The 21,117-nt window shown below is 52.1% G+C and overlaps 2 protein-coding genes across 2 annotated transcripts in view; both read left to right on the top strand.

Moving 5' to 3' along the window:
* Positions 1 to 16,947, top strand: part of RNF43 (ring finger protein 43) — a 59,572-nt gene extending 42,625 nt beyond the window's left edge. The window contains exons 4-10 of the mRNA XM_071447851.1: positions 3,031 to 3,105; positions 4,439 to 4,570; positions 5,078 to 5,179; positions 5,868 to 6,023; positions 6,516 to 6,618; positions 7,103 to 8,611; positions 14,650 to 16,947. Of these exons, the coding sequence (XP_071303952.1) occupies positions 3,031 to 3,105; positions 4,439 to 4,570; positions 5,078 to 5,179; positions 5,868 to 6,023; positions 6,516 to 6,618; positions 7,103 to 8,611; positions 14,650 to 14,693 (2,121 nt within the window). The 3' untranslated portion in view covers positions 14,694 to 16,947. The remainder of the gene's footprint in view (positions 1 to 3,030; positions 3,106 to 4,438; positions 4,571 to 5,077; positions 5,180 to 5,867; positions 6,024 to 6,515; positions 6,619 to 7,102; positions 8,612 to 14,649) is intronic.
* Positions 16,948 to 17,795: 848 nt separating this feature from the next.
* Positions 17,796 to 20,390, top strand: SUPT4H1 (SPT4 homolog, DSIF elongation factor subunit). Its single transcript, XM_071447850.1, has 5 exons — positions 17,796 to 17,953; positions 18,463 to 18,569; positions 18,680 to 18,735; positions 18,948 to 19,001; positions 20,006 to 20,390. The coding sequence occupies exons 1-5, from the start codon at positions 17,876 to 17,878 to the stop codon at positions 20,071 to 20,073; spliced, it is 363 nt and encodes a 120-aa protein (XP_071303951.1). The 5' UTR covers positions 17,796 to 17,875; the 3' UTR covers positions 20,074 to 20,390.
* The last annotated feature ends 727 nt before the right edge of the window (positions 20,391 to 21,117 follow it).

Raw genomic sequence — 21,117 nt, forward strand, 5'->3', positions numbered from 1 at the left:
TCACATGGTGGTGGTACCAGGATGCCCCAGGATGTTTGGGCAGTGCAGCTGCTGTGGAGGATCACGAACAAGAGGACAAAGCAGCTGCAAAGGCCCGTCTTCCATTTCAGAACATTAAAAGGTTTCAAAACTTAGGCCATGTTGGATGAAACTTGGAGCAATCTGGTCTAGTGGAAGGTGTTCCTGGCTGTAACAGGGTGGAATGAGATGAGCTTTAAGGTCCCTTGTAGCCCAGACCATTCTGGGATTCTGTTTTGCTAGTTTTGTCCTTCATCTTTGAGACTCTGATCACAGCACTGAAAGTACCAGTGTGTTATTGAGTCCAAGGATCAGCTGAGGAAGGTTGGCACGGGGTGGGACAAGACATGGTGCATTGCTGCACTCTGCTCTTCCACTTGGATCCCTTCTCCAGGACTCCTAAACCCCCCAAAGCAAACAAACCCTCAGCTCCCCTGGTACACTGAGTTCACTGGCCATGAGTCATCACTACTACTCTGTTACCAGAGCCAGATCCAGCACTGGATTTTGATATCCAGCTGTTGCAGTCCTGCAGGTGTTCCTGCTCTAAAATCTCACCAAGGGAGGCTCACAGTTCTTCTCCCATGAACAGGAGTAGTTTAGTCATGAAATAGAGCAGATGCTCCTTAAGCTGGCAACATCCCTGGGCCCTGCCTTGTATCATGGATCCTCCATCCCCTGCAGTTCCTCCCTGTCTGCTTCTCCAAACTCCTGAAGCCTCTGCCAAGCTCCCTCCCTCTAACATTGTACGGATCAGAGAATCACAAACTGGTTGGGACTGGAAGGGACCTTAAAAGATCATTGCGTCCTGAGCTGCTGCCATGGGAAGAGATGCGGAGGTCTCTTCCTCAAAATCCCAGGACCACACTCCTCCTCTGGAGTAGGGGTGTAGCTGTGGGATTTGGCTGGTGCTGAGTGGAGCTGGAACCTTGTTTTCCTGGCAAGTGTGTCTTGGGGCAGAGCTTTGCATGTGGAATTGCAGGGCTGTATCAATGATGATAAAAATAGCCATGTGCAGAGTGCTATCACAACCTCTGCTTCAGCTGTCACCCAGCCAAGCCCTGCACACGGACAACCCTGGCCAGCCCAACACGAGGAGAACTCCACCAGTGACCTGAGGCATTTCCCTGCTTCCTAAATTCTGTCACTGCTTCAGCTTCCAAAGCTAAAACAAACAGGGAAAGCATTAGAGGAGAGGAAGGCATGGGAAGGACCTCTGGATTCAATTCAAAGTGATTTATTGTTCTTTCTGATCATAATTTGTAAATTTTGGGGGGGGCTTTTTTTTTATTTCCGAGTGAACCTGTGATTGCAAGCCTGGTTGTCAGACTGCTGAGACCTCCAAAATCATCCTGTAAATACCTATTTGCACCAGAGGGAGCTCAGCTGTGCCACATGGCTGAAGAGATACAGTGCAAACACAGCTAACACTGAGAAAATTACTGTATCAAGCAAATTGTGAAAGGCTTGAACAGAATTACAGAGTATCTTGAGTTGGAAAGGAACCCCAAGGATCATCCAGTCCAGCCCCTGGTCCTGCACAGACACCCCAGCAATCCCACCCTGCGGCATCCCTGGGAGCTCCTGGAGCTCTGGCAGCCTCAGGGCTGTGCCCATTCCCTGGGGAGCCTGGGCAGTGCCCAGCACCCTCTGGGGGAAGAACATTTCCCGATCTCCACTCTAAACCTCTGTGGCACAGCTCCAGCTGTTCCCTGGGCCCTGTCCCTGGTCACCATTTGTATCCTTTGCAACAGGAGTCAGAAAGATGTTGGGAAAAGTCACTTGTCCAGTCTCAGTTGTTCATTGCCCCATAGTCAGTGTCTTTAGCAGGATAAAATCAATGTAGAGCTGTTTGTTGTTCATCAAAGACTGACTATTGGATGGAATTCACTCCCTGAAAGTCCTCTTCCCCTGAAAGTGCTGGCAAATACTGGGGTTCCATCGATCCTAGTCAGGACCCAGTCTCTGATCCCTGTCTCGAGCCTTGATCCCACTTTTCCAGCTTCCCTATGAGTGTTAAATCCTGTCAGCAGCTCAGAGCCTCCACCTCTGCCTGTTGCTGACCATGTGCAGCTCCATTCCCATACGTGTACCCAGACCCAGGCCCCCCAGTGCTCCTTGCCGAGGTGACCCGGGAGCAGGGATGGAGCTGGTGCCCCCCGGCCGTTCCGGGAATGCCGCATCCCTTGGCCCGGCCGGCTCCCGGCGCCTGAGAGCGCGGCTGGGGGCGGGCAGTGCCCCACGGCCCCCGCCGGCTTTGGCTATGCTGCTCCTGTTTGCTTGGGATCAAAGGGCTCCGCCTGAGCTACCTGCCCAGCCCAGCTCACCTTCCATCTCCCGGGGCTGCCTCTGCCTGCTGGGAGGGCTCCAGGGGCTGGCTGCCTGGGAGGAGGTGGGTGACCCTCGAGCTCCTGGCTGCTTACCTCATCAGGGTGGCATGTGTGCTCGGCTGGGTGGGTCTCTGAGCTGTCCCTTCCCTCTGGGAAAGCCACCGAACTGCTAATCCTAGAGCAGACCCGGCTCCACCTGAGCTTCTCCCTTATGAGCAGGGGGAACCAGGGAGAGCAGCGTGAGTGGGAGTCAGGTCCTCTGACAGCCCTGGTGCTGCCAGGTGACAGGGGACCTGTGGGAGTTTCTGCTGTCCGTGGAGGTCAGCAGGGCTAACGGGGCTGCACATCCCTCCCCAGCAAATCCAGCTTTGAAATAAGGGAGCAGCTGGCAGGCGGACAGCTGGGGAATTGTTAGATTTGTGTTTTGCTGTGGCTGCAACTCCACCAAGTAGTTCACCTCCACAACTTTAGGAAGAAACCACCTGTGAGCTGCAGAGCTCTGGTAAGTGTAGGCACTGCAGCTCAACACAAGTCAGGAACTGAGGTAGGAACGGTTTCCTCAGTCCAAACAGGTGCTTCTTTCTCCTGGGAAGAGCCCAGGAGGCAGACATGGATCCAATGGCAGGTGTGGACACAGGGTACAGTACAAAATGTCCACTGAAGCTTCTGTTGTTTTGGACAGGCAAAGCTGGCAGGGGAGCGTGGAGCCCGTGCGATCCTTTTTGACATCACCGATGATGAAAGTGCTGCTGATCAGGTACAGACCCCAGTGATACCCTCAGCTAAAACACAGTGCTCCTGTCTCATCCTGAAATGTGCTCAGGGCAGGACCCCCTAGGCACCAGTGGGAGGTCCCAGGATGCTGCTGGTGTTGGGTGTTGGCTCTTACCCTACACAGACACTTTCCATGGCACATCCACGCTCTTAAAAGACATTGTCTGGACAATCAAACTTTTCTGAGCTGGATGTTTCCTCTTGGGAAGTCATAAATTTCCTCATCTCACATAGTCCAGACAGCCCAATGTACCTCAGGAAAGGTGATTTCTCAAGTTTCCAAGTCAACCTGCTTTTCTGTTGGTGCAGGTTTAACCTTGGTTAGGACACCTCCAAAGGTCCCTTTCCCCAGCACTGTTGTCATCTCTGGAAGGGAATCAATTCCCCATCCAGATAATCCAGGGATATCCAGCTTTAGGTAGGGAACAGACAGGGGAGCTGGTGCCTGACCTCATCCAAGCTCTGGGCTGACTCCTTGCTGGATCCATCCCTTGTGGCTCTTTCATGCACTTACATCTTAATTTCTGGTGCCAGAGAAACACAGCAGCAAAAGCAGGTCCATGAGGTGATGCCGATGTTGCTCAGATCCCAGTCTCTGATCCCTACCCCGGGCCTTGGCTCCCACTTTTCCAGCTTTCCCATTTGGTACACAAAAGCAAAGAGCATCAAATCCTATCAACAACTCAGAGCTTCGGCCTTGCCTTCATGGTCTTCTTACCATCTGCACCTCTGTTCACATCTCCATCCCTGTCCACCGACCTTTGGATTCCCCCAGCGGAAGGGAAGGGGTTACTGGGTCTGATGGCCACCCTGATCCAGGTCAGTCTGGAGGAGAGCAGACACTTGCTGAGCCAGCCTGTGCCATGCTGCCTGGACCACAGTGGAAAACTGCCAGTGTGACAAGCAGAACAAGCAGAATGTCCTTAGGGAGGAGGGGAACTGGATGGGTCCAGAGCAGAGGAAGCATTTCTCTGGTGAAGGCAGCACTTGGCAGTGCTGTTGGCCCTTTCACAGAGAAGAAGAGGGACCAAGAGCTTTTGCACAGGGGCTTGAAAGGAGCTCAAGAGACACCAAGAAATGGCTGGCTGTGCATGAGGAGTCACCAGCAGGGAAAATAAAGAAATCCATGCTGGAAAATTGATAAAAGAGAAACTTGCATCTGATTAATCATAGAGGGATAGTGTAAACCTGGGGGAGCAGTCAGTCTCTGAAGTGTTGTAAGAAACATCATGAGGAATGGACTTGCCTGGGAGGCCAGGATCATCCTTGTTTCAGGCTGTGCTGGATCAGCCCTTACTGTGTTTGTTTCTTTGCAGCTGAGGAAGCCCAGAGGCCTGAGCCAGCCTGTGGTCCTAATCAGGGGCCATGATGCTGAGCTCCTCATGGGCGTTGTGAACAAGAACAGAGAGGCCCACGTGAAGATAGAGGTCAAGGAGCCACCAGCTTGGGTGAGAGACACATGATTCCCACTGCGTCCTGTATCCTCCCTCCCAACCTGCTAAGCTTTCCCAGAGAGACTGAGCTTTCTTCCTCAGGGATGGACATCACGGCCTGTTGCAGGAGTCTTTAGCATTCAGACCTGCTGCAAGTAAAGGCTCAAAAGCATTTTCAGCTTACTTAGTTTCTTTTGCTTTAATGTCACAAGTGAGGCAAGGGGATTCTCTGTCTCTTCAAGTAAAACCAAGCCTTGATTTTCTCATTTTGTGCTGCCTTAGACTATGGTCTCAAGGGAGCTGAGATGCTGCAAGACTGAGATATTCTATTCTTGTATGGATGTGCAGAAAAGACTGAACTGTTTTTAATTTTACCTGTAAAGAACAAAGAGGATGAGCTTGGCCAAGGATGATATTTCCCAAGACTGATGGTCCAGAAAAGATGGAGATTCCCCTAGCCTCTAACTCCCACCAAGAGTAATTTCCACACAAGAGTAATTTCTGTCCTGTTTTATCCAACAGCCAGACTACGATGTGTGGATTCTTCTCACAGTGGTCAGCACTGTGGTCGTCATCATTTTGATTTTTGTTGTCCGCACAAAGTGCCAGCTGAACAGGACTCAGGTAGGGATCTCATGGAGCAGATGTGTCTGAGCAAACAGGGAGAAAGGGAAAGCAGGAACAGCCACCTTTTGGGAGGGGAAATGGGCAGATAGTGATAGGACAGGGAGAACAGTTGTAAACTAAGAGGAGAGATTTAGATTAGATGTGGGAAGAAATGCTTCCCTATGAGGATGGGGAGGCTGTGGCACAGGGTGCCCAGAGAAGCTGTCGCTGCCCCTGGATCCCTGGAAGTGTCCAGGGCCAGGTTGGATGGGGCTTGGAGCAACCTGGGATAGTGGAAGATGTCCCTGCCCATGGCAGGAGAGTGGAATAAGATGAGCTTTAAGGTCCCTTCTAATCAAAGCCATTCCTTGATTCTATGATTGTATGATTTAGCATTCTTAATAGAAATTAACAAATGAAATAATCATCTTCTCAGAGTCAGATGTATTTCCATATTTGAGACTATCCCATTTGTCCCATAGAGAGACAATAATTTGGGGATCAGAAATTCAGCACTGCTGAGTTATTTGAATATCTAGGGCCAGATGTCTCCTGCTGGTGACAAAGCCTACTTTGGCTGAGTCAGCTTAGACAGAAAGTCACCTCTGCAGATAGGTATCATCCCCAAATTTCTGATAATCCCATTTTGAATATGGGAGGGCAGAGTAAGGCTGAGCCTCTCCTCAAGCCCCGTGTGTCTCTGCAGGACTCGGTGCAGCAGCAGACCCTGCAGGCCATCGGGCAGCTGGCCACACGCCGCTACCAGCCCCGGGCACGGCCGGCCCCGCGCTGGGACTCGGCCAGCAGCTGCAGCTCCGCCCCGGTCTGTGCCATCTGCCTCGAGGAGTTCAGCGAGGGGCAGGTAGGGTTTGGGCAGGACTGCTGTACTCATGGCTCTGGCTTCCCTGGTGGGGGGGTCAACAGTGGGAGCTGAGAATGGCAGGAGCCTGTGAGATGCTTCCTTCTGAGCTCCTGAGTGCTGGAAAGGGATTGTATCCATGGAGGTGTGCCTGCCCCTGGGCCTATAAAGCCTCTGCTGAAGTCATGTCTCCAGGCGGGTCTCCAGCTGTGGTGTGGGGTAAAATGCCTATGTTGAAATAGGATAAAATTGGGTTTGCTGCTCCATAGCACCCAGCCTGAAATCTTCTTATTCCCAAGGGCTTGCACCACTCTGGATGTTCACAGAGCAGGACTGGAGGTGCTCCACAGCCTCCTCCATGCACAGTTGGGCTGCAGACCCCTCACTGTTAGATGTCTGTCCGTCCTTCAAGGCTCACTTCCATCAAGAAGGACCCATCCAGGTCTTGGAACATGGTTCGCCTTGCTCATCCTCCTCCTCTCCACTTCTTTCTAGGAACTGCGGATCATCTCGTGCTCCCACGAGTTCCATCGGGAGTGTGTTGACCCTTGGCTGCAGCAACACCACACGTGTCCACTTTGCATGTTCAATATTCTTGGTAGGGCTCAGACACGGCATTTCCTGGCTGAGGACAGGATTGGGTGCAGGATTGTGCCCAGGAGCTCCAGTTACTCTTGGGAGATGGATCAGCAGGTCCTCATGTCCCTGTGCACAGAGTGGACAGGGGACTGTGTGCATGGAGAGGAGTCCCTTGCCTGTCAGCCCACCAGGGTACAGCAAGGTGCTGGGCTTGAGCTGGGACCTGCACCAAGAAGAGGGATTCCAATCCTGAGATCTGTGGGGAAGGGAAGGTGGGATCTGGGGGTTGCAGGGGCAGCAAGGAGAGTGTGCAGGACCTTCAGGGTGGTTTGGTGGTGGCAGTGAGGAGTTGCAGAGTATGGGTGGGACGTGGGGCCATGCATGGTGGGAGGGCAGTGGAGCATCAGTGCTGGGGTTGCTGCAGCTGGGCTGTGGGACATGTGCTGGGTACTCCCTTCTGGGCTGCGGGATATGTGCCGCATAACTTCCTTTTTTCTCCACAGCCAGAGACTCGGGGGACCAGGCCATGGCTGCCAGCTCCAGGCTGGTCCCTCAGGACATGGAGCCGGGGCGGCGACTCCACCTTTTCCGCCAGCATCCAGGACATGCCCTTTACCACCTCCCACAAGCATATCCTCAGAGGAACCTCAGGAGCTTTCCCCCAGAGTCAGCCCATGGCAACCCCTTCTTCCACTCTCCAGAGCTCTCCCAGTTGGATTTTGGCACCATCCACTACATGCCCTACAGACCAGCCACCTCCCTACTGGCCTGTGGCCACGTGGCCCCACTCACCCCAGGCTTGCTGGGGCAGCAGCACCCCAACCCCTCTGCATGCAGGCAGGTGCTGGCACCACACAGGACGTGTCCCCTTCAGCCTCAGCCCCCCTGTGTGGCACCCAAGGCAGTCGTGGCACAGAAGCAGCACCGTGTGCCCACCCTGCGCCGAGGGCTTGGCCACGGGCTCCAGCACAACAGCAGTGGCTCTGGGGAGAGCTATCTCACGGAGCATAGCGGGTACCTGGCTGACGGGCCCGGCAGCGACTCCAGCTCAGGGCCCTGCCATGGCTCCTCCAGTGACTCCATGTTGAACTGCACGGACGTCAGCCTGCAGGGCATCCATGGCAGCTGCTCCACGTTCCGCAGCTCCCTCAGCAGCGACTATGATCCCTTTGTGTACTGCAGCTCCGAGGGCCCCGCCACGGACCATGGTCAGGAGCAGCTGCGGCTGCCCAGGGAGAGGCGGCCTCGGTCCTTGGACCTGATGGTGCCCCAGGGGGCTGCTCTGGCCAAGCCCCGGGTGCTCAGCCACATCCACTACCACCACCACCAGCACCACCACTACAGGCAGGACGCGGAATGTCCCCCTGGGCGAGCCGGGCAGGGGCCTGGGCCACGCAAATCCCGGTATTCCGGGGCCAAGGTTGCCTTCCACAGTGCTCGGACACAAAAGAGAACTGAGAAAAGCCATCACTCTCAGCAGCCTCTGGAAAGCAGTGCCGTGCTGCAGGAGGCAGCTCCAGCAGGCCAGCCAGCCTGTCCCCAGGAAGGCCAGGAGCCCCCTCACACCCCCTCCACTTCTTCAAACAGGCTGGACTTCAGTGTAGATGCCAACAGACAACTGGGAGCTGTCCCGCTGTCCCCCAGACACAGCTTACAGAGCAGGCATCACCGAAGGAAAAGAAAGTGTCCCCTGGAGCTCGACCCTGCTCTCCTGGCCAAGGACTCAGCCGAGCCTGGAGCCTGCAACACTCACCTTCCTCCTGGCCATCCCACTGGCTACCGCTGCTCTCCTGAAGCCCAGCCCCTGATCCCAAGCGCTCCCCTGCCCAGCAGCTCCCAGCCGCTCTGGAAATGTTTAGTGCCACAGTCCAGCTCCGAGCTGAGGAAGCAGGAGGAGGGGTTGTCAGGACAGGAGAGAAACCACTCAGTTCCTGCGGATTTCTCAGGGACGTGCACCCCCAGGCACAGTCTGAGTGTCCGCCTTCACTGCCCATCTCAGCAGGGTGGTCAGGGTAAGTCTGGTCTTCGCCTCTACTGGCAGCAAGCAGGTGAATGAGGAGGAGGTTTGCTGAAGGAAATCCAGCTGCCAGGACACCTGGTACCTTCCTGATGGGTTTTCCTACAGGAGCACTGACTGCAGGAGCCTTCCAGAGCTCACCTGTGAGGGTGGTGGCCTGAATGATGAGCAAGTGTGTTAAAGAGTGCACCAAACCCTGAAATACTACAACTGAGAAATAAGGTGGCTAATTTTAATTAAATATCACTAGCAGCTGGAATATCTCCCAAAGGAAGGGGTGGGACCACATTTTTCAGTGTCCTTACACCAGTCTTGGGTGTCTTACTGGCAGAGTCATTATCATTAAGGCTTTTTGGGCTCCAGTTGTTTTAGCCAAGCCCAGCTAACTGGAATCAGTGAGAAAGGAAGTGTGTGTGGCCCGGGGTAGTAGAACAGACTAATTGAGTTGCTCGATTTGCACATCCCTCATTTCTCACCTGCCTCTGTTGCGTGGGAGTTGCTTTTTAGTGTCTTTTGGAAATCAGATGTAATTAAAGTTTGGCCTTCTGCCTAACTGCTGCGCTCTCTCACAAAGAGAGGGAAAATGCCTTTGAGACGAGTGTCTTTGAAAGAACCTGAGTTTAGCTCCCAGGTCTTGCTCTCTCAGGTCCTCTGAAGGCAGCAACCTGCAAGTCAGCAGGGACAGGTGCTGGCTGGGAGCAGAGCCTGGCTCCCTTCCTCGCCCTGCCACTGACTCATTGCAGGTCCTCGGGCAAATCCTTTTGATTTAGGTACCAAACACAGATCTGGCTGTCTAATTTCTGTTATAACACTGGCCTTAAACTTGTGACTCACTGTGCCCATTGTGCCACAGAGATAATAACTTCCTCCCAGTGCTTGTCTATCTAGCCCCACCCCACGCCCAGGCTCCTGGTTCTGCAGAGGCAGTGAGGCAGGGGAGGCTGGATGGGCATGGTCTGGCTCCCTGCAGCTTTCTGGCCTCCCAGACTCCCAGGAACAGATATTTTTCCCAGGTGCAGAAGTGCCTGACACTGCAGGTAGGTGATAGGGAGGTTCTCCCAAGGCCTGGAGGGATGCTGGTGTTTGGAGAGATAAGGAGTCATCAGGGCAGAGATGTCTCTGGTTGCAGGGAGCTCTGAGTGCCGATGCCCTCCCAGGGTACCCCACATGGAGAGAGCCCTCCTGGCTCAGGGCAGGTTGCTCAGGGCTTGCTTCGAGCTCCCAATGAACCGGGGAGGCTTCAAGAGCAGGGGTCTGTGCACATAACATTGGGCATTGCAAGGTCTGTGCTGGGATGTTCTGTGTCATTGGAAATGGTCCCAGTGGCCCCAGTCTGTGCCATCACCTCCTGATGAGCCTCTGACCCCCACCCAGAGCCAGTGCCAGCTGCTTTGCCAAGCACACCAAGCCTTCATTCCCTCTTCACTCCCCATTCCAGCAGGTAGAAGGACCAATGTATCTGAAAGTATGTCTGTTTACTGCAGTAGCTTCTATGGATGCTTTCAGGATCACCCAGAGAGTCAGAATTCCCTTGCAAGATTGAGAGACTACACAGATTCAGGATTTAACTTTATTAAGAGCAGAGGACAGAGCACAGAGGTTGTGCAGGGCTTATGCAGAAAAGCCACCAAGCTGAAAACATTGGTTGACATAACACAACCTCTGAATTATAATCACATTGGTTCTTTATCTTGAGAAAAGTGTAAATCAATAGAGAAGTAAAAACCAGCAAAGAGCAATCTCAGTAGACAGTCCCATGCAAGCAGGACACAAACAAGGAGACCAAGGAAAAATGCATCTCTGCCTCCAGATAAATGGCATAAGGCTAAAAATATAAGTGGATGAATTAAAAAGCCCAGCTTTAAATTAAAGTTTTGACATAAACTTCTCAGAAACCCAGTTTAAAAGAAAAACAAACAGTGGGACCCTGTAATTCCTAGATGAAATTACAGAGAGGGAAGCGTGTCTCTCTTCTGGTGGCATGGGAGAGACACTGCACTAAGAGTGTCAAGTCCAGTGACGAGTGACACAAAAATCCCCAGTTGCCCCTGAGCAGGAGGAGGGTGGCATTAGGGTTTATAACACTGTGTCAGCATAGGCTGCAAAGAGGAGCCTACATAGACAGGAGAGTCTTATGAGAATATTGCTAAAATAAGCAGTCAAAAGATGCTTTTGGGCACAGGGATCATGCACAGCCCCAGAAGAGGGCTGGTCAAGCAGCAGGGCAGAGAGGGCACTTGGAAACTGCTGTTTCAAAGCAAAGGTGTGGCTGGAGAAGGAAATCAGAACAGAGCTGGATGCCAAGTGAAGTACAGAGCCATGGAGAGACAGGCCAGGGAATATTGCTGTGAACAGCTTGTGTGAAGCAGACTATTAATGCAAACGTTTTCTGCTGCATTGGAAGGGAGAAGGCTGCCTAGGATTCTTCAGATCTAGGGAGTGACAGAAGTCTGAGGGATGTTCAGGGGCTGTAAGTGCAGAGCAGTAGAGCAAACTGCCTTTATTGCATTAGTGATCACCAGGGGCGTGCTCAGGGAGGTTCTCACCTGGCACAGCTCCATTCAGGGCAGGGGGGGCAGAATCCCTCATGAATCAAATCACCAGTCTGAGCACTTCTGAAATACAGTGGAGAGTAACAAATTGCCAGGGGTACAGATTACCCACTGGGCATCCTGCAGGGATCAAGCACACAGCTGATAAATCCTGAATGTGGACTGCAATCTCTTATCCATGCCCAGACCAAGGAGGAAGAGCTGAGGGCAATATCAGCTGGAAATAGCTGAAGCCACAGAATGATGAGCCTGACTTTCCAGCCAAGCAATTTGTTAAAAATTCAAATACAGGGTCTGACTTGTAGGCACATGGCTGAATGTGAAAACCAGGGGAGGAGGCAACCCAGTTTTTGTAGGGAGAGGTAACGCCTGACAGATCTTTTAGGGGAAGGAAGCTCTGAAAGGATAAAAGGGAAGGTGCTCCCACAGGTAAATAACTCACTGAAAAAAGAGACAAGAGTGCAGATCAGACTTAATGGAGGGGAATTACTCAGAGAGGAGAGAAGTGGAGTTCTGCAACTGTATGATCCTTTCAGCAAGCTCATAAATATGCTGGACAAGGAGAGGAGATAGCCAAGTGTATCACATATAAAATCCATCAGGATGTCAAGCATTAAAACTGGATACAGAGTGTTACAGGAGGATCTCCTGCTGCTGAGCTGTTGAGTGAGAGGGTGGTGGATGAAATCCTCTGTAAGTAGCACAAAATGCCACACATGAGCAGAGCCACTTTTAAGTAAAAATCACAACATTATTGTTGTTATTACTATCGTTATCATTAGCTGGCTGGGAACTATGTGGAACAAGCAGAAAGTGCCTTTATGCAGCTGTGTAAGCCTGTGGTGATCTCACAGCTCCTGATCACCAAAAAGGGTGGAAAAAGAAAGGGAAATAATTTCTGCCCCCTTGGAAGCAGGCAGAAGTGTACCTGGTACAATCACAGCGATGTTTTTTTCTGAGAAAATAGAAAGAATAGTGAGACTTTCATGTGGGAAAAAAGGTGATCAGCAGAGGATAGGGAAGAGAGGATATGAAATAAGGAGAGCAGAGGAGAAGGCAGACAAGAGAGTACTTAGAACAAAGAAATTGATGGCATCAAATGGAAACCAGAAGCTTTAAAACACCCAAAAGGCAACACAAGGTGTATAATGAAACCTGGTGCTGGTTGCCCCCGGGATGTAGATGCCCGAAGTAAAATGGTTTTGAGAGCCCAGATCAAGAGGTAGCAAATGCAGAGATGCAAATCCACCCTCTGGCTCAGGAAGTTCCTAAACCAGGGCTTCCAGAAGCTGCTGGTGCTCCTGTGGGATGCAGCACCCTCCAGGTGTATGCTAACCTCACCCAGCTGCTAGGTGAGGCTGAATCTTGGTCCACAGCCCCTGGAGATTGCCATGCACTGGCATCCCAGGGAATAACGCTGTGGATGACCCTAAAGAGCCTTGCATGATCTTGGAGTTTATGCCTCTTCCTTGAGCACCTCCATCAGCCCTTCTTGGTGGGCTTTGCATAAAGGTGGATCCCTTACTCTTCTGTTGCCTGGAGAGACCACACCTGGGAGTCTTGTCCCTGGAGAATCAATCCTGGAGCAATGCTGATGGATCCTCTTAAAGGAAGACAGACAGCTGGCAGTGAATTCCAGCTGGATGGCTTCCTGAACTGCCCCGGCACACCTGGGAAGCATCCCAGAACAGCCACATTACTCCAGCACAGGCTGATGAAATCTCCTGATTTCTCTCCCTGTGAAAGCTCACCTCCTGCAGTGCTCTCAATATCCTCCCCGTCTCCTCCTTCCTGCTCATCCTGAGTCCCTTTTCCTGCCACATCTTGTAACCTTACTAGGGAGGGGGAAAGGGATTAGAGGGCAAAAAAAGACCACCCTTAAAACCTAAAACCCAAAGAACATGATTTCTGTGGTGTCATGATGGTGTGCTCCAGGTCGTTGCCCTGCCATGGCCAGTCCACCAGCCAAGGTTCTCTGACCTGTCCCAGTTCATGATCTTTTCTTAGCCGAAGCAAGGGACACTTATGCAGGCACAGCTTTCAGAAAATCTTTTAGTAATGCTATTTGAGACTGAAGGCATGTGAAGGCAGAGGGCTTGAAGCTGGACAGTCTCTTCTTGGGTTGCACATAAGCTGGTGACAAGGAAAGCAGTTGGAAATGGCTTATTCCACATACTTGTGACTCAAGGCACAAATGTAAGAGATGCTTAAACTCTGTCTTCAGGTACTGTGGCCATGCTTGCACGTGTGTGTACATGTATAACATCATGTGCATTCATTTTCCTACATTGATTAGCTACACTTTTCCAAGCAGAATCTCATTTGTTTGTTTTCTTCCCACATATTTAATTTCAAGGCTCTGCTCCTACAGCTGGAGCAGATATATAGATGATATATAACCAACAAGAATTTGTTGTGACTGTTCTGAAAAGCTGTTTTGAATTGCCCTCGATGAATCTCTAAGAGGGCATTTCTTTCCTTTGATCTCAGAAACATTCAGGAAAAGGGAGATAGGAAAAATAATGCCTGTATGCCTTTGCTGGGCTATGCTGACCTTGTCTAAGAGTTCTGGGCAGGCTTGAGAGACATCTGGGAAGGGACTTTGGTGTGTGTGACAACAGGCAGTGACTTAGAGAGAAAGGGGCTGTCTGGAGCAGTGACTTGGGTGCACCTTTTTAGGCAGCCCTTTTGTTGGATGTTTCCAAGTAAACTGCTCAGCACCTGCCTATCAATTCTCCAGGCAGAAGGGGCTGGCAAGAGCCTGGGCCTGAGCTGGGCTCAGAAGCAATTTGTGCAACCTCTCGCACACTGTGGAACGTGTGTCATTCCTGTCTTGCATCAGTGCTCTCTGCTCTTACTGCCTGGAGTTTCTGTTGCCCCCTGGCTCTGTGAGATATGAATTGGTGTTATTTTCTGTTCCTAATAATTTTTGAATCAGCAGTACAGATTTTCACAAAGGGCAAACATAAAAAAGCCTCAAAAACAAACACCTTGTTGTCATGTGAATCCTAGGATGCCCTTAGCCTGCCTCCTCTGAAATATATAAGGAGCAGCTTGATGTCTTAAGATTTTATTGTACTTCACCTTAGAGGAATAAACTGGCTGGGAGGTGGCCAGAAAATTCCCTCTGAAAAACTGAGAGAAACTTCCTAGAATCATGCAATATTCTGAATTGGAAGGGATCCACAAGGATTATCCAGTCCAGTCCCTGGCCCTGCCCAGGACACTACAACAATCCCAGCCCGTGCATCCCTGGGAGCATTGTTCAAACACTCCTGCTCTGGCAGCCTCAGGGCTGGGACCATTCCCTGGGGAGCCTGTTTCAGTGGCTTAGTGGCTTTTTTAGTAGCTTCCACTTAGTGGTTTTTCCTGCAGCATCTGCTCTCTGGATTGCAGGGTCAAGGCCCCAGCCGCTGCAGAGCCTGGGAATGTTCAGCCAGGTGTAGCTGACACTCTTCTTTCTCCTTTTCTTTGAATGCAGAATCTGAAGAGGAGGTCCAGGATGTCCATGAACACTCAGTTTAATAAAACACTGGCCTGTTTGCTCGCTGGGAGTTGGAGTGGACACAGATGTTGATGGAGCTGCTCACATGTGGCTCTGCCCAGCCCTGCCCTGCTGAGACACAGACTGGCAAGAGCAACGGGCCACTCATGGTCTCCTGACATGTCCCCATGGCCCGATGGTGACACAGACAGAGCGCTGCTCTCTGGGCTGTCTCCTCTGGAGGCACAGGCAGCCCCTCGTCATCCCGTGGCACTGCTCCGAGCTGGGCAGGGCTCCCAGGGAGAGCTCACCGAGTGAGTGCAAGCTGCTATTTTGGCGTGTTCATGCCACAGAAGGTTTTGCTAAACACTGCAAAAATAAACAAGCCTTCAAGACCAAAAGCTGCAGAAATTACTTTCTGTGGCCTGGTAGCTCCTGACTTCATTTCCTCACTTAGGTCAAAAGCCAGATTTCTTCAATTAACTTTTCCATGCTTATTTCAGACACAGGAACAAGCTATTCTCCATCTCACCGCTCACAGGGCTGCCCTGCAAGGTGCTGCTTCTGACTTCAGTGGAAACCAAGAGCTCTCATCACTTTTGGTCACCTCAATGTCCCTCAGCTGACACCATCTCAGCCACTGACTGTTTGCCAGCAGCAGGAGAGGGGAAGACACAGGGATGTCAACAGTTCTGGGAAGGAGCTGGGTCAGACTCTTTCCATTGCAAAGAATCCACCCTCTCATCTGGCAATGTGAACAAAGTCTCTCACTCACCCCCTAACTCCTCCACCTACCCTCAAATAGCTCTCGTGGCCTGTTAAGAGCATATTTCAAACATATCTTAGATGTCCCCATCACAGGAGTCATACAAAATCCTGGAGTTCATGTGGTTCCTGCTTCTCTCCTTCCTCTCATTGCCCCAAGACACAGCAAAAATTCCCAGCAAAAGCCTCCATAACAAATGCAGAGCAGAGCCCTATCCATCACCCAGCCTTAACTTCATATTCTGAGACTCCTGAAATCCTTCAAAAGGATTTTTCTCTTTTCCAACATTTTGATGATGCAGGGATAAAACTTGAGAAGTCATCAGGCTCTAGTTTATTATGTTCCCCCTCCCCCACATTTATGAATATTTTGGGTTTTTCTGAATATCACTAGTTCTTATTTCCTACATCTCATAATTTGCAGACATTCAAGCAAAATGAAACCTGCCAAATTCAAAACATACAGAACCCATGTAGCTTTCAAACAGCAGAGAATTCCTGTCAGGTTCATTGCACTAAATGATCAGTCAGGCCAAAGAATCAGCCAGATTCCCATGTGAAGTGCACGTGTCTGTGGCACCAGGTGTTTCCAAGCACAAGGAAGCATTGGTGAGGGTACAATACTGGAGCTAAAGATAACTCTTAACAATTTGAAACTTGATGTAGGGACAGACTTTCCCATCTGCTCAGTAAAGCTTCCCGTGTCTTCCTTTGAAGCAGCAGCTTCGCAAGAGAGTGTTCTGGTGATGCAGTCCCAGTTCAGGATAATCCTCTGCCTCCCTTTGTTGGTGGGAAAGGTTTTTACAGGGTTTGCTGCCCTTAATCCTCAAAAAAGGCATCTTGGTCCCGGCTGCTAATCAGTCCCTGACAGTCAAGTGACCAGCCAATAGCACTGTTTTAAACCCAACATTATTCCCTTGTAGTGCTCATTCCTTGTCTCCTTGTGACCAGGCCCCTGTGGGATCTTTCATTCTAGGGAAGAGCTGAATTTCCTTCATCAAAGAACCCAGCAGAATTACATTCAGACCTTTCCAGGCTCTTGTTTGTCCTACAGGGCAAGCAGAAGACACAAGCTCAGAATTCTCCTGTGCAGGGAAGTCACTCTTTAACTAGAGGAAAAATCCAGGAGTGGGTTTGGATTCACCCCATTTGGCTTCTTGTGCTCCTGGTCTGTGGCTTGTCTGAACCAGGTCCCTGTATCCTTTCTGGACATTCTGGAGGGCTGAGAGGCTTAACAGAGGGGGAAGGTCATGAAGTCAGGGTGCTCCCACTGCTTTTTTTAGGAGTCAGGAAGGCAGAGAACCTCCAGGGATTCATTTCTCTGCTCAAAAGAACAAGTGAAGCTCTAAAGTCCTCTCTTTCCCTCCTTGTCCCTAACAGAAGAGGAGATTCCTGAATTTGTGAGCCACAAGCTTCTTTGGGAAAGCTGCACCCTCTCCACTCCCTACTGCAGTATTACCAGGCTGCCAGGGCAGCGCCTGCTTCCAGGTGTCTCCCTTGCCCGACCTTATGCTGCTGCTCCTGTTCACGTAGGAAATGCTGGAGTGCAGGTCTGCCTCCATGGGGGCTCAGGGGGAGGAGAGGGAGGAACTGTCTGGGAACTTGGGTTTGAAAGATCCTCTTCAGTAGATATATGACTGTCCTTGGCTTCCTGGAAGGGAAGAAGCAGTATTTGAGAAAATAGGGAATGGTTCCTCACAGTTCTTTACCTCTTGCTTCTGGGTGATGCTTTTGAGGGCTGTGGGCTCCACCGTGGAGTTTCTCTAGCATTCCTGCAGTGATGCAGAGTTTATTTTCCTTCTTTGCATCCCAAGTCACAGCCAAAAACTGATGGAAGCCAGAGCATCCCAAACTCCCTCTATGAAAACTGAAGGCCCAGTCCTTCTGCTGGGACCCCCTTCCCAAGAGGTCCCACCCCCTGAACTGGGCATATGGTCGGGCTGGCTGGATATCTCCCCTCCTGCACAAATCCCTCAGATCCTTCGGAAATGTGAATATCGCTTCATTTTGTTGTTGCTTTTTATTTTGTTTTTGTTTTTGTTTTTGTTTTTTGCCGAGTCTATCTTGGCTCTCGGGGTTTGGGAATAAATTATGACCCAGAAAAAAAAAAAAAAAGACCACACACGGGGAAAATAAAAAAGAATACATTTTATATATATGCAAAACTGTGTATTTATGTCCGATAAACACAAAGATGTGTGAATATGATGATGTGCTCAGAAATATATTTATTTACTAATATATTTATCCATGTACTGGTCTGCTGCCTGCGTTTGTTCTTTGTGCGTGGGGCTGTGCTCGGGCCCGGCCCGGCCGTGACAGAAACCCCGCCCGCCGCCCCCACTCGAGCCCGGGGCGGAGCCAGGGCTGGGGCGAGCTCGGAGCCGTTCCCGTTCCCGTTCCTGTTCCGGGCCGGGGCCGGGGCCGCTGCGCAGCCGCAGAATGGAACCGGGCAGCCATGGCCGCCATCTCGCTGGAGACCGTCCCCAAGGACCTGCGGCACCTGCGGGCCTGCCTGCTCTGCTCCCTCGTCAAGGTGGGACCGGGAAGGGAACAGGGACAGGGGCCGGCACAGGGATTGCTCCTCGCCGGCTCCGGACCTTCCTCTGCCCGGCTTAAGCCTTGCAGCCCCTACCGGGCCCTTTTCCCCGGCTCCGGCACTCCCTGTCCCAGCTCCACCACGTCGGCTCCGGCCCCGGCCCTTCCCTGCGCCGGCTGTTTCCTCTCGGCCCCGGCCCGAGCCTTTCTGCCCTTCCCGGCCCTTTCCCTGCTTGTTTTGGCCCTCCTTGTCCCGGCCCAGGTCCCCCTCCCCGGCCTGGACCTTCCTAGTGCTTCCCCCGCCGGGTCTGTCCCTCCGACCCCGGCCCGGCCTCCCCTCTCCTGCCCCGGCCCTTCCCCCCCGGGCCTCTCTGCAGCCCCTGGGCGATTCCCGTCCGCCCCGGCCGTGGCCCTGAACCCTCCTTCCCGGGCTTCCCTCCCTTTCCCCGGCCCCGTGGCTACCCGGCTCCCGGCTGGTCCCGGTCTCCGACACCCGTGTTCCCTTAGACCATCGACCAGTTCGAGTATGATGGCTGTGACAACTGTGAGACGTATCTGCAGATGAAGGGCAACCGCGAGATGGTCTATGACTGCACCAGCTCCTCCTTTGATGGGTGAGTGGGGCTGGGCCCGGCCGCGGTCCCCCGGGGGCCTGGGGACACCCAAGTGGCACTGTGGGGTCACCCAGCCAGGAGACATCCCCTTACTGCCATCCCCCCTGCAGGATCATCACCATGATGAGCCCTGAGGACAGCTGGGTCTCCAAGTGGCAGCGGATCAGTGAGTAATTTGGGAGCTGGAGATCCCTTCTCTACAAACCCTTCTCAGGGGCAGCGGGAACTGCTGCTTGGAGTGGAACTTGGGTTTGGGAACTTGGGAACTTGGAACTGCTAGAAGGAGTTCTGCCCTCCCTGTAAGCGGACATCTGCACAGGTTGAGGATTCCCATGTGGCTGCTCCATGTGGGGTAACTTGGGGTTTTATTTCCTGCAGGTACCTTCAAGCCAGGTGTCTATGCAGTGTCTGTGACCGGCCGCCTGCCCCAAGGTACCTGTGTGGTGGAGTCAGGGTTTGGGGCTCTGAACACTGCATTAGGGAGCATGCCATGCGGGTGATGGGATCAGCAAAAGTGTGATAGGATCAGCAAAGGTGACTGCAAGGAGGTGCTGGACTAGAGAGGGAGTTTTAGGGTTCAGCACTGTACCTGCCAGAAGTTTATATTGTAAGCTGCTGACTAAAGCCTGGCTATCAGAGGCATCAATTGGGATTAATTAGTGATTCTGGAAAGTGGGCATGTCTCAAACCATTCAGCTCCAGGATAACATGGAGTTTTGTTTATAAAAAAGTGTTTTTCAGAATGGGGTGCTGTTGTGGCAATCCCAATGAGCAGACCCCTCCTCCTGCACTAAGTGCTTATGCCATGGTGGATTTGTGTTTTTACAAATGGAGTAGAGGGTGCAGAGGATTTGCTTCATCTCTGGAATGCAGAAAGGGCATCATCCATCCAGCTGAGTTCCTGCCCAATATGTAGTCCCAGAGCAGACTCCTAACCCAGGGGTGAATCCCAAACCCCTGGGGTGAAAGCTATGCCTGTGTCTGGAGCCCCAGGTTTCTTATTTCTAGCTGAGGGCTGCATTGGGAAGGAGCTGGAAACATCATGAGGCCGGAAGCTGAGGCCTTCTGCCACAGCCCAGGCACATCTGAAATACCCAGGGTTAGGGTTTAAATGGGATATCAGGGAAAGGTTCTTTCCCCAGAGGATGGTGGGGCACTGCACAGGCTCCCCAGGGGATGGTCCCAGCCCTAAGGCTGGCAGAGCTCCAGAAGCATTTGCACACTGCTACCAGGAATGAACAGAGTGGGATTGTTGGGGTGTCTGTGCAGGGCCAGGGACTGGACTCCCATGATCCTTATCCCTCTTCCAACTCAGGATATTCCATCATTCTGTGAAATGAAGGTTATTGTCCAGTTCTACATGACAGAACCACCAGATGTTCCCAGGGCTCCTCATTCCAGGAGAAGACTGAAATGTGTTTGTCTCCTTGCTGCAGGGATCGTCCGAGAGCTGAAGAGCCGTGGCGTGGCCTACAAGTCTCGGGACACAGCCATAAAAACCTGAAGGGCCCTTGTGCTGCCTGGAGATCCCAGTGCTGCATGGAAGAAGCAGTGGGGACTGCTCCAAAACCTCTGAGCTTTTATCCTGTAGGGAAGTGGGGCTGGACTTGGGGTGTGCTGGCTCAGCTCCCCTCACTTAGTACCTCCGGACTCCTCCACACCACAGACATTTATCTGAGCCTTGACAGGGGGGAGGGTGTGAGTAGAGCTGGGAAGAGGTGTTTCATCATGATGCCCAAGCTTTTATTACAGTTGATGTGGGAAAGAGGGGATTTGGGAAATAGCTGTGTAAATAGTTCAATAAAACCCACTGCCTGGTCAGGGCTGGGTCCAGCTGTCACTCTGTCACTGGTTTCACCCCCCTGCCTGTGCCACACTGCAGAGCCTGTGATTGTCACTGCTTGTGCCATGGGCCACATTCCTGCCTTGAGAGCGAGATCCTGCCCTGGCTCCATGGGGTGTCCTTCCATGTGGGAAGCCTGCAGCTGCCAGCTGGATGGAGCAGAGATGGTGATGGCCAGGGCTTCCTGTGGAGTTGGTTACATGAAGGTCATGGAGCCCTGGGCCTACAGGTCCTGTACAAGCGACAGGTAGCAGGATGGAGCTTCCAGGACCATCCACTGGCTGTTGCTGGGCTCCAGGGCAGGCAGAGCAGGACGAGCCCGTTGCTGGTGTGGTTGTGAGGCAGCACCAGGCCATGCACACCGGCGGGGTGGACAAGCAAGGGTGGAAACACCCACCCAGCCTATTCTGCAGATCTGACTGTTACAAGTGTCAGCTTAGTGTCTGTAACACTTGAACTCCTGAGGGATTTGGCCTTCTTGAATTACTTTGTTTCACTTCTGCAGCACCCATTGATCGAGAAGGGCCGAGTCCTCAATCAGTAGCCCTGTGAAATAAGATTTTTTTTTTTTTCCTGTGAGATAATCCTGGAGCTGGAAAGCTCAAGTTTTGTTTTCTGGAGACAAGTAATGGAAAACCAGTAGAGCCTGAAAATTGCACTTGGTCTGGGATGAGAGCAGCTGCAGCACAGGGAATGCAGGACTGG

Source organism: Agelaius tricolor, unplaced genomic scaffold (assembly GCF_023055355.1).
Source record: "Agelaius tricolor isolate 1412-34295 unplaced genomic scaffold, bAgeTri1.0.p SCAF_25, whole genome shotgun sequence".
Lineage (NCBI taxonomy): Eukaryota > Metazoa > Chordata > Aves > Passeriformes > Icteridae > Agelaius > Agelaius tricolor.

Bases quoted from the DNA above. Each gene is read 5' to 3' on its own strand.
- SUPT4H1 (XM_071447850.1), top strand. From the start codon at position 17,876: ATGGCCGCCATCTCGCTGGAGACCGTCCCCAAGGACCTGCGGCACCTG. The intron at 17,954-18,462 runs GTGGGACCGGGA...GTGTTCCCTTAG, and splicing joins TGCTCTGCTCCCTCGTCAAG to ACCATCGACCAGTTCGAGTA. The intron at 18,736-18,947 runs GTGAGTAATTTG...TATTTCCTGCAG, and splicing joins CTCCAAGTGGCAGCGGATCA to GTACCTTCAAGCCAGGTGTC.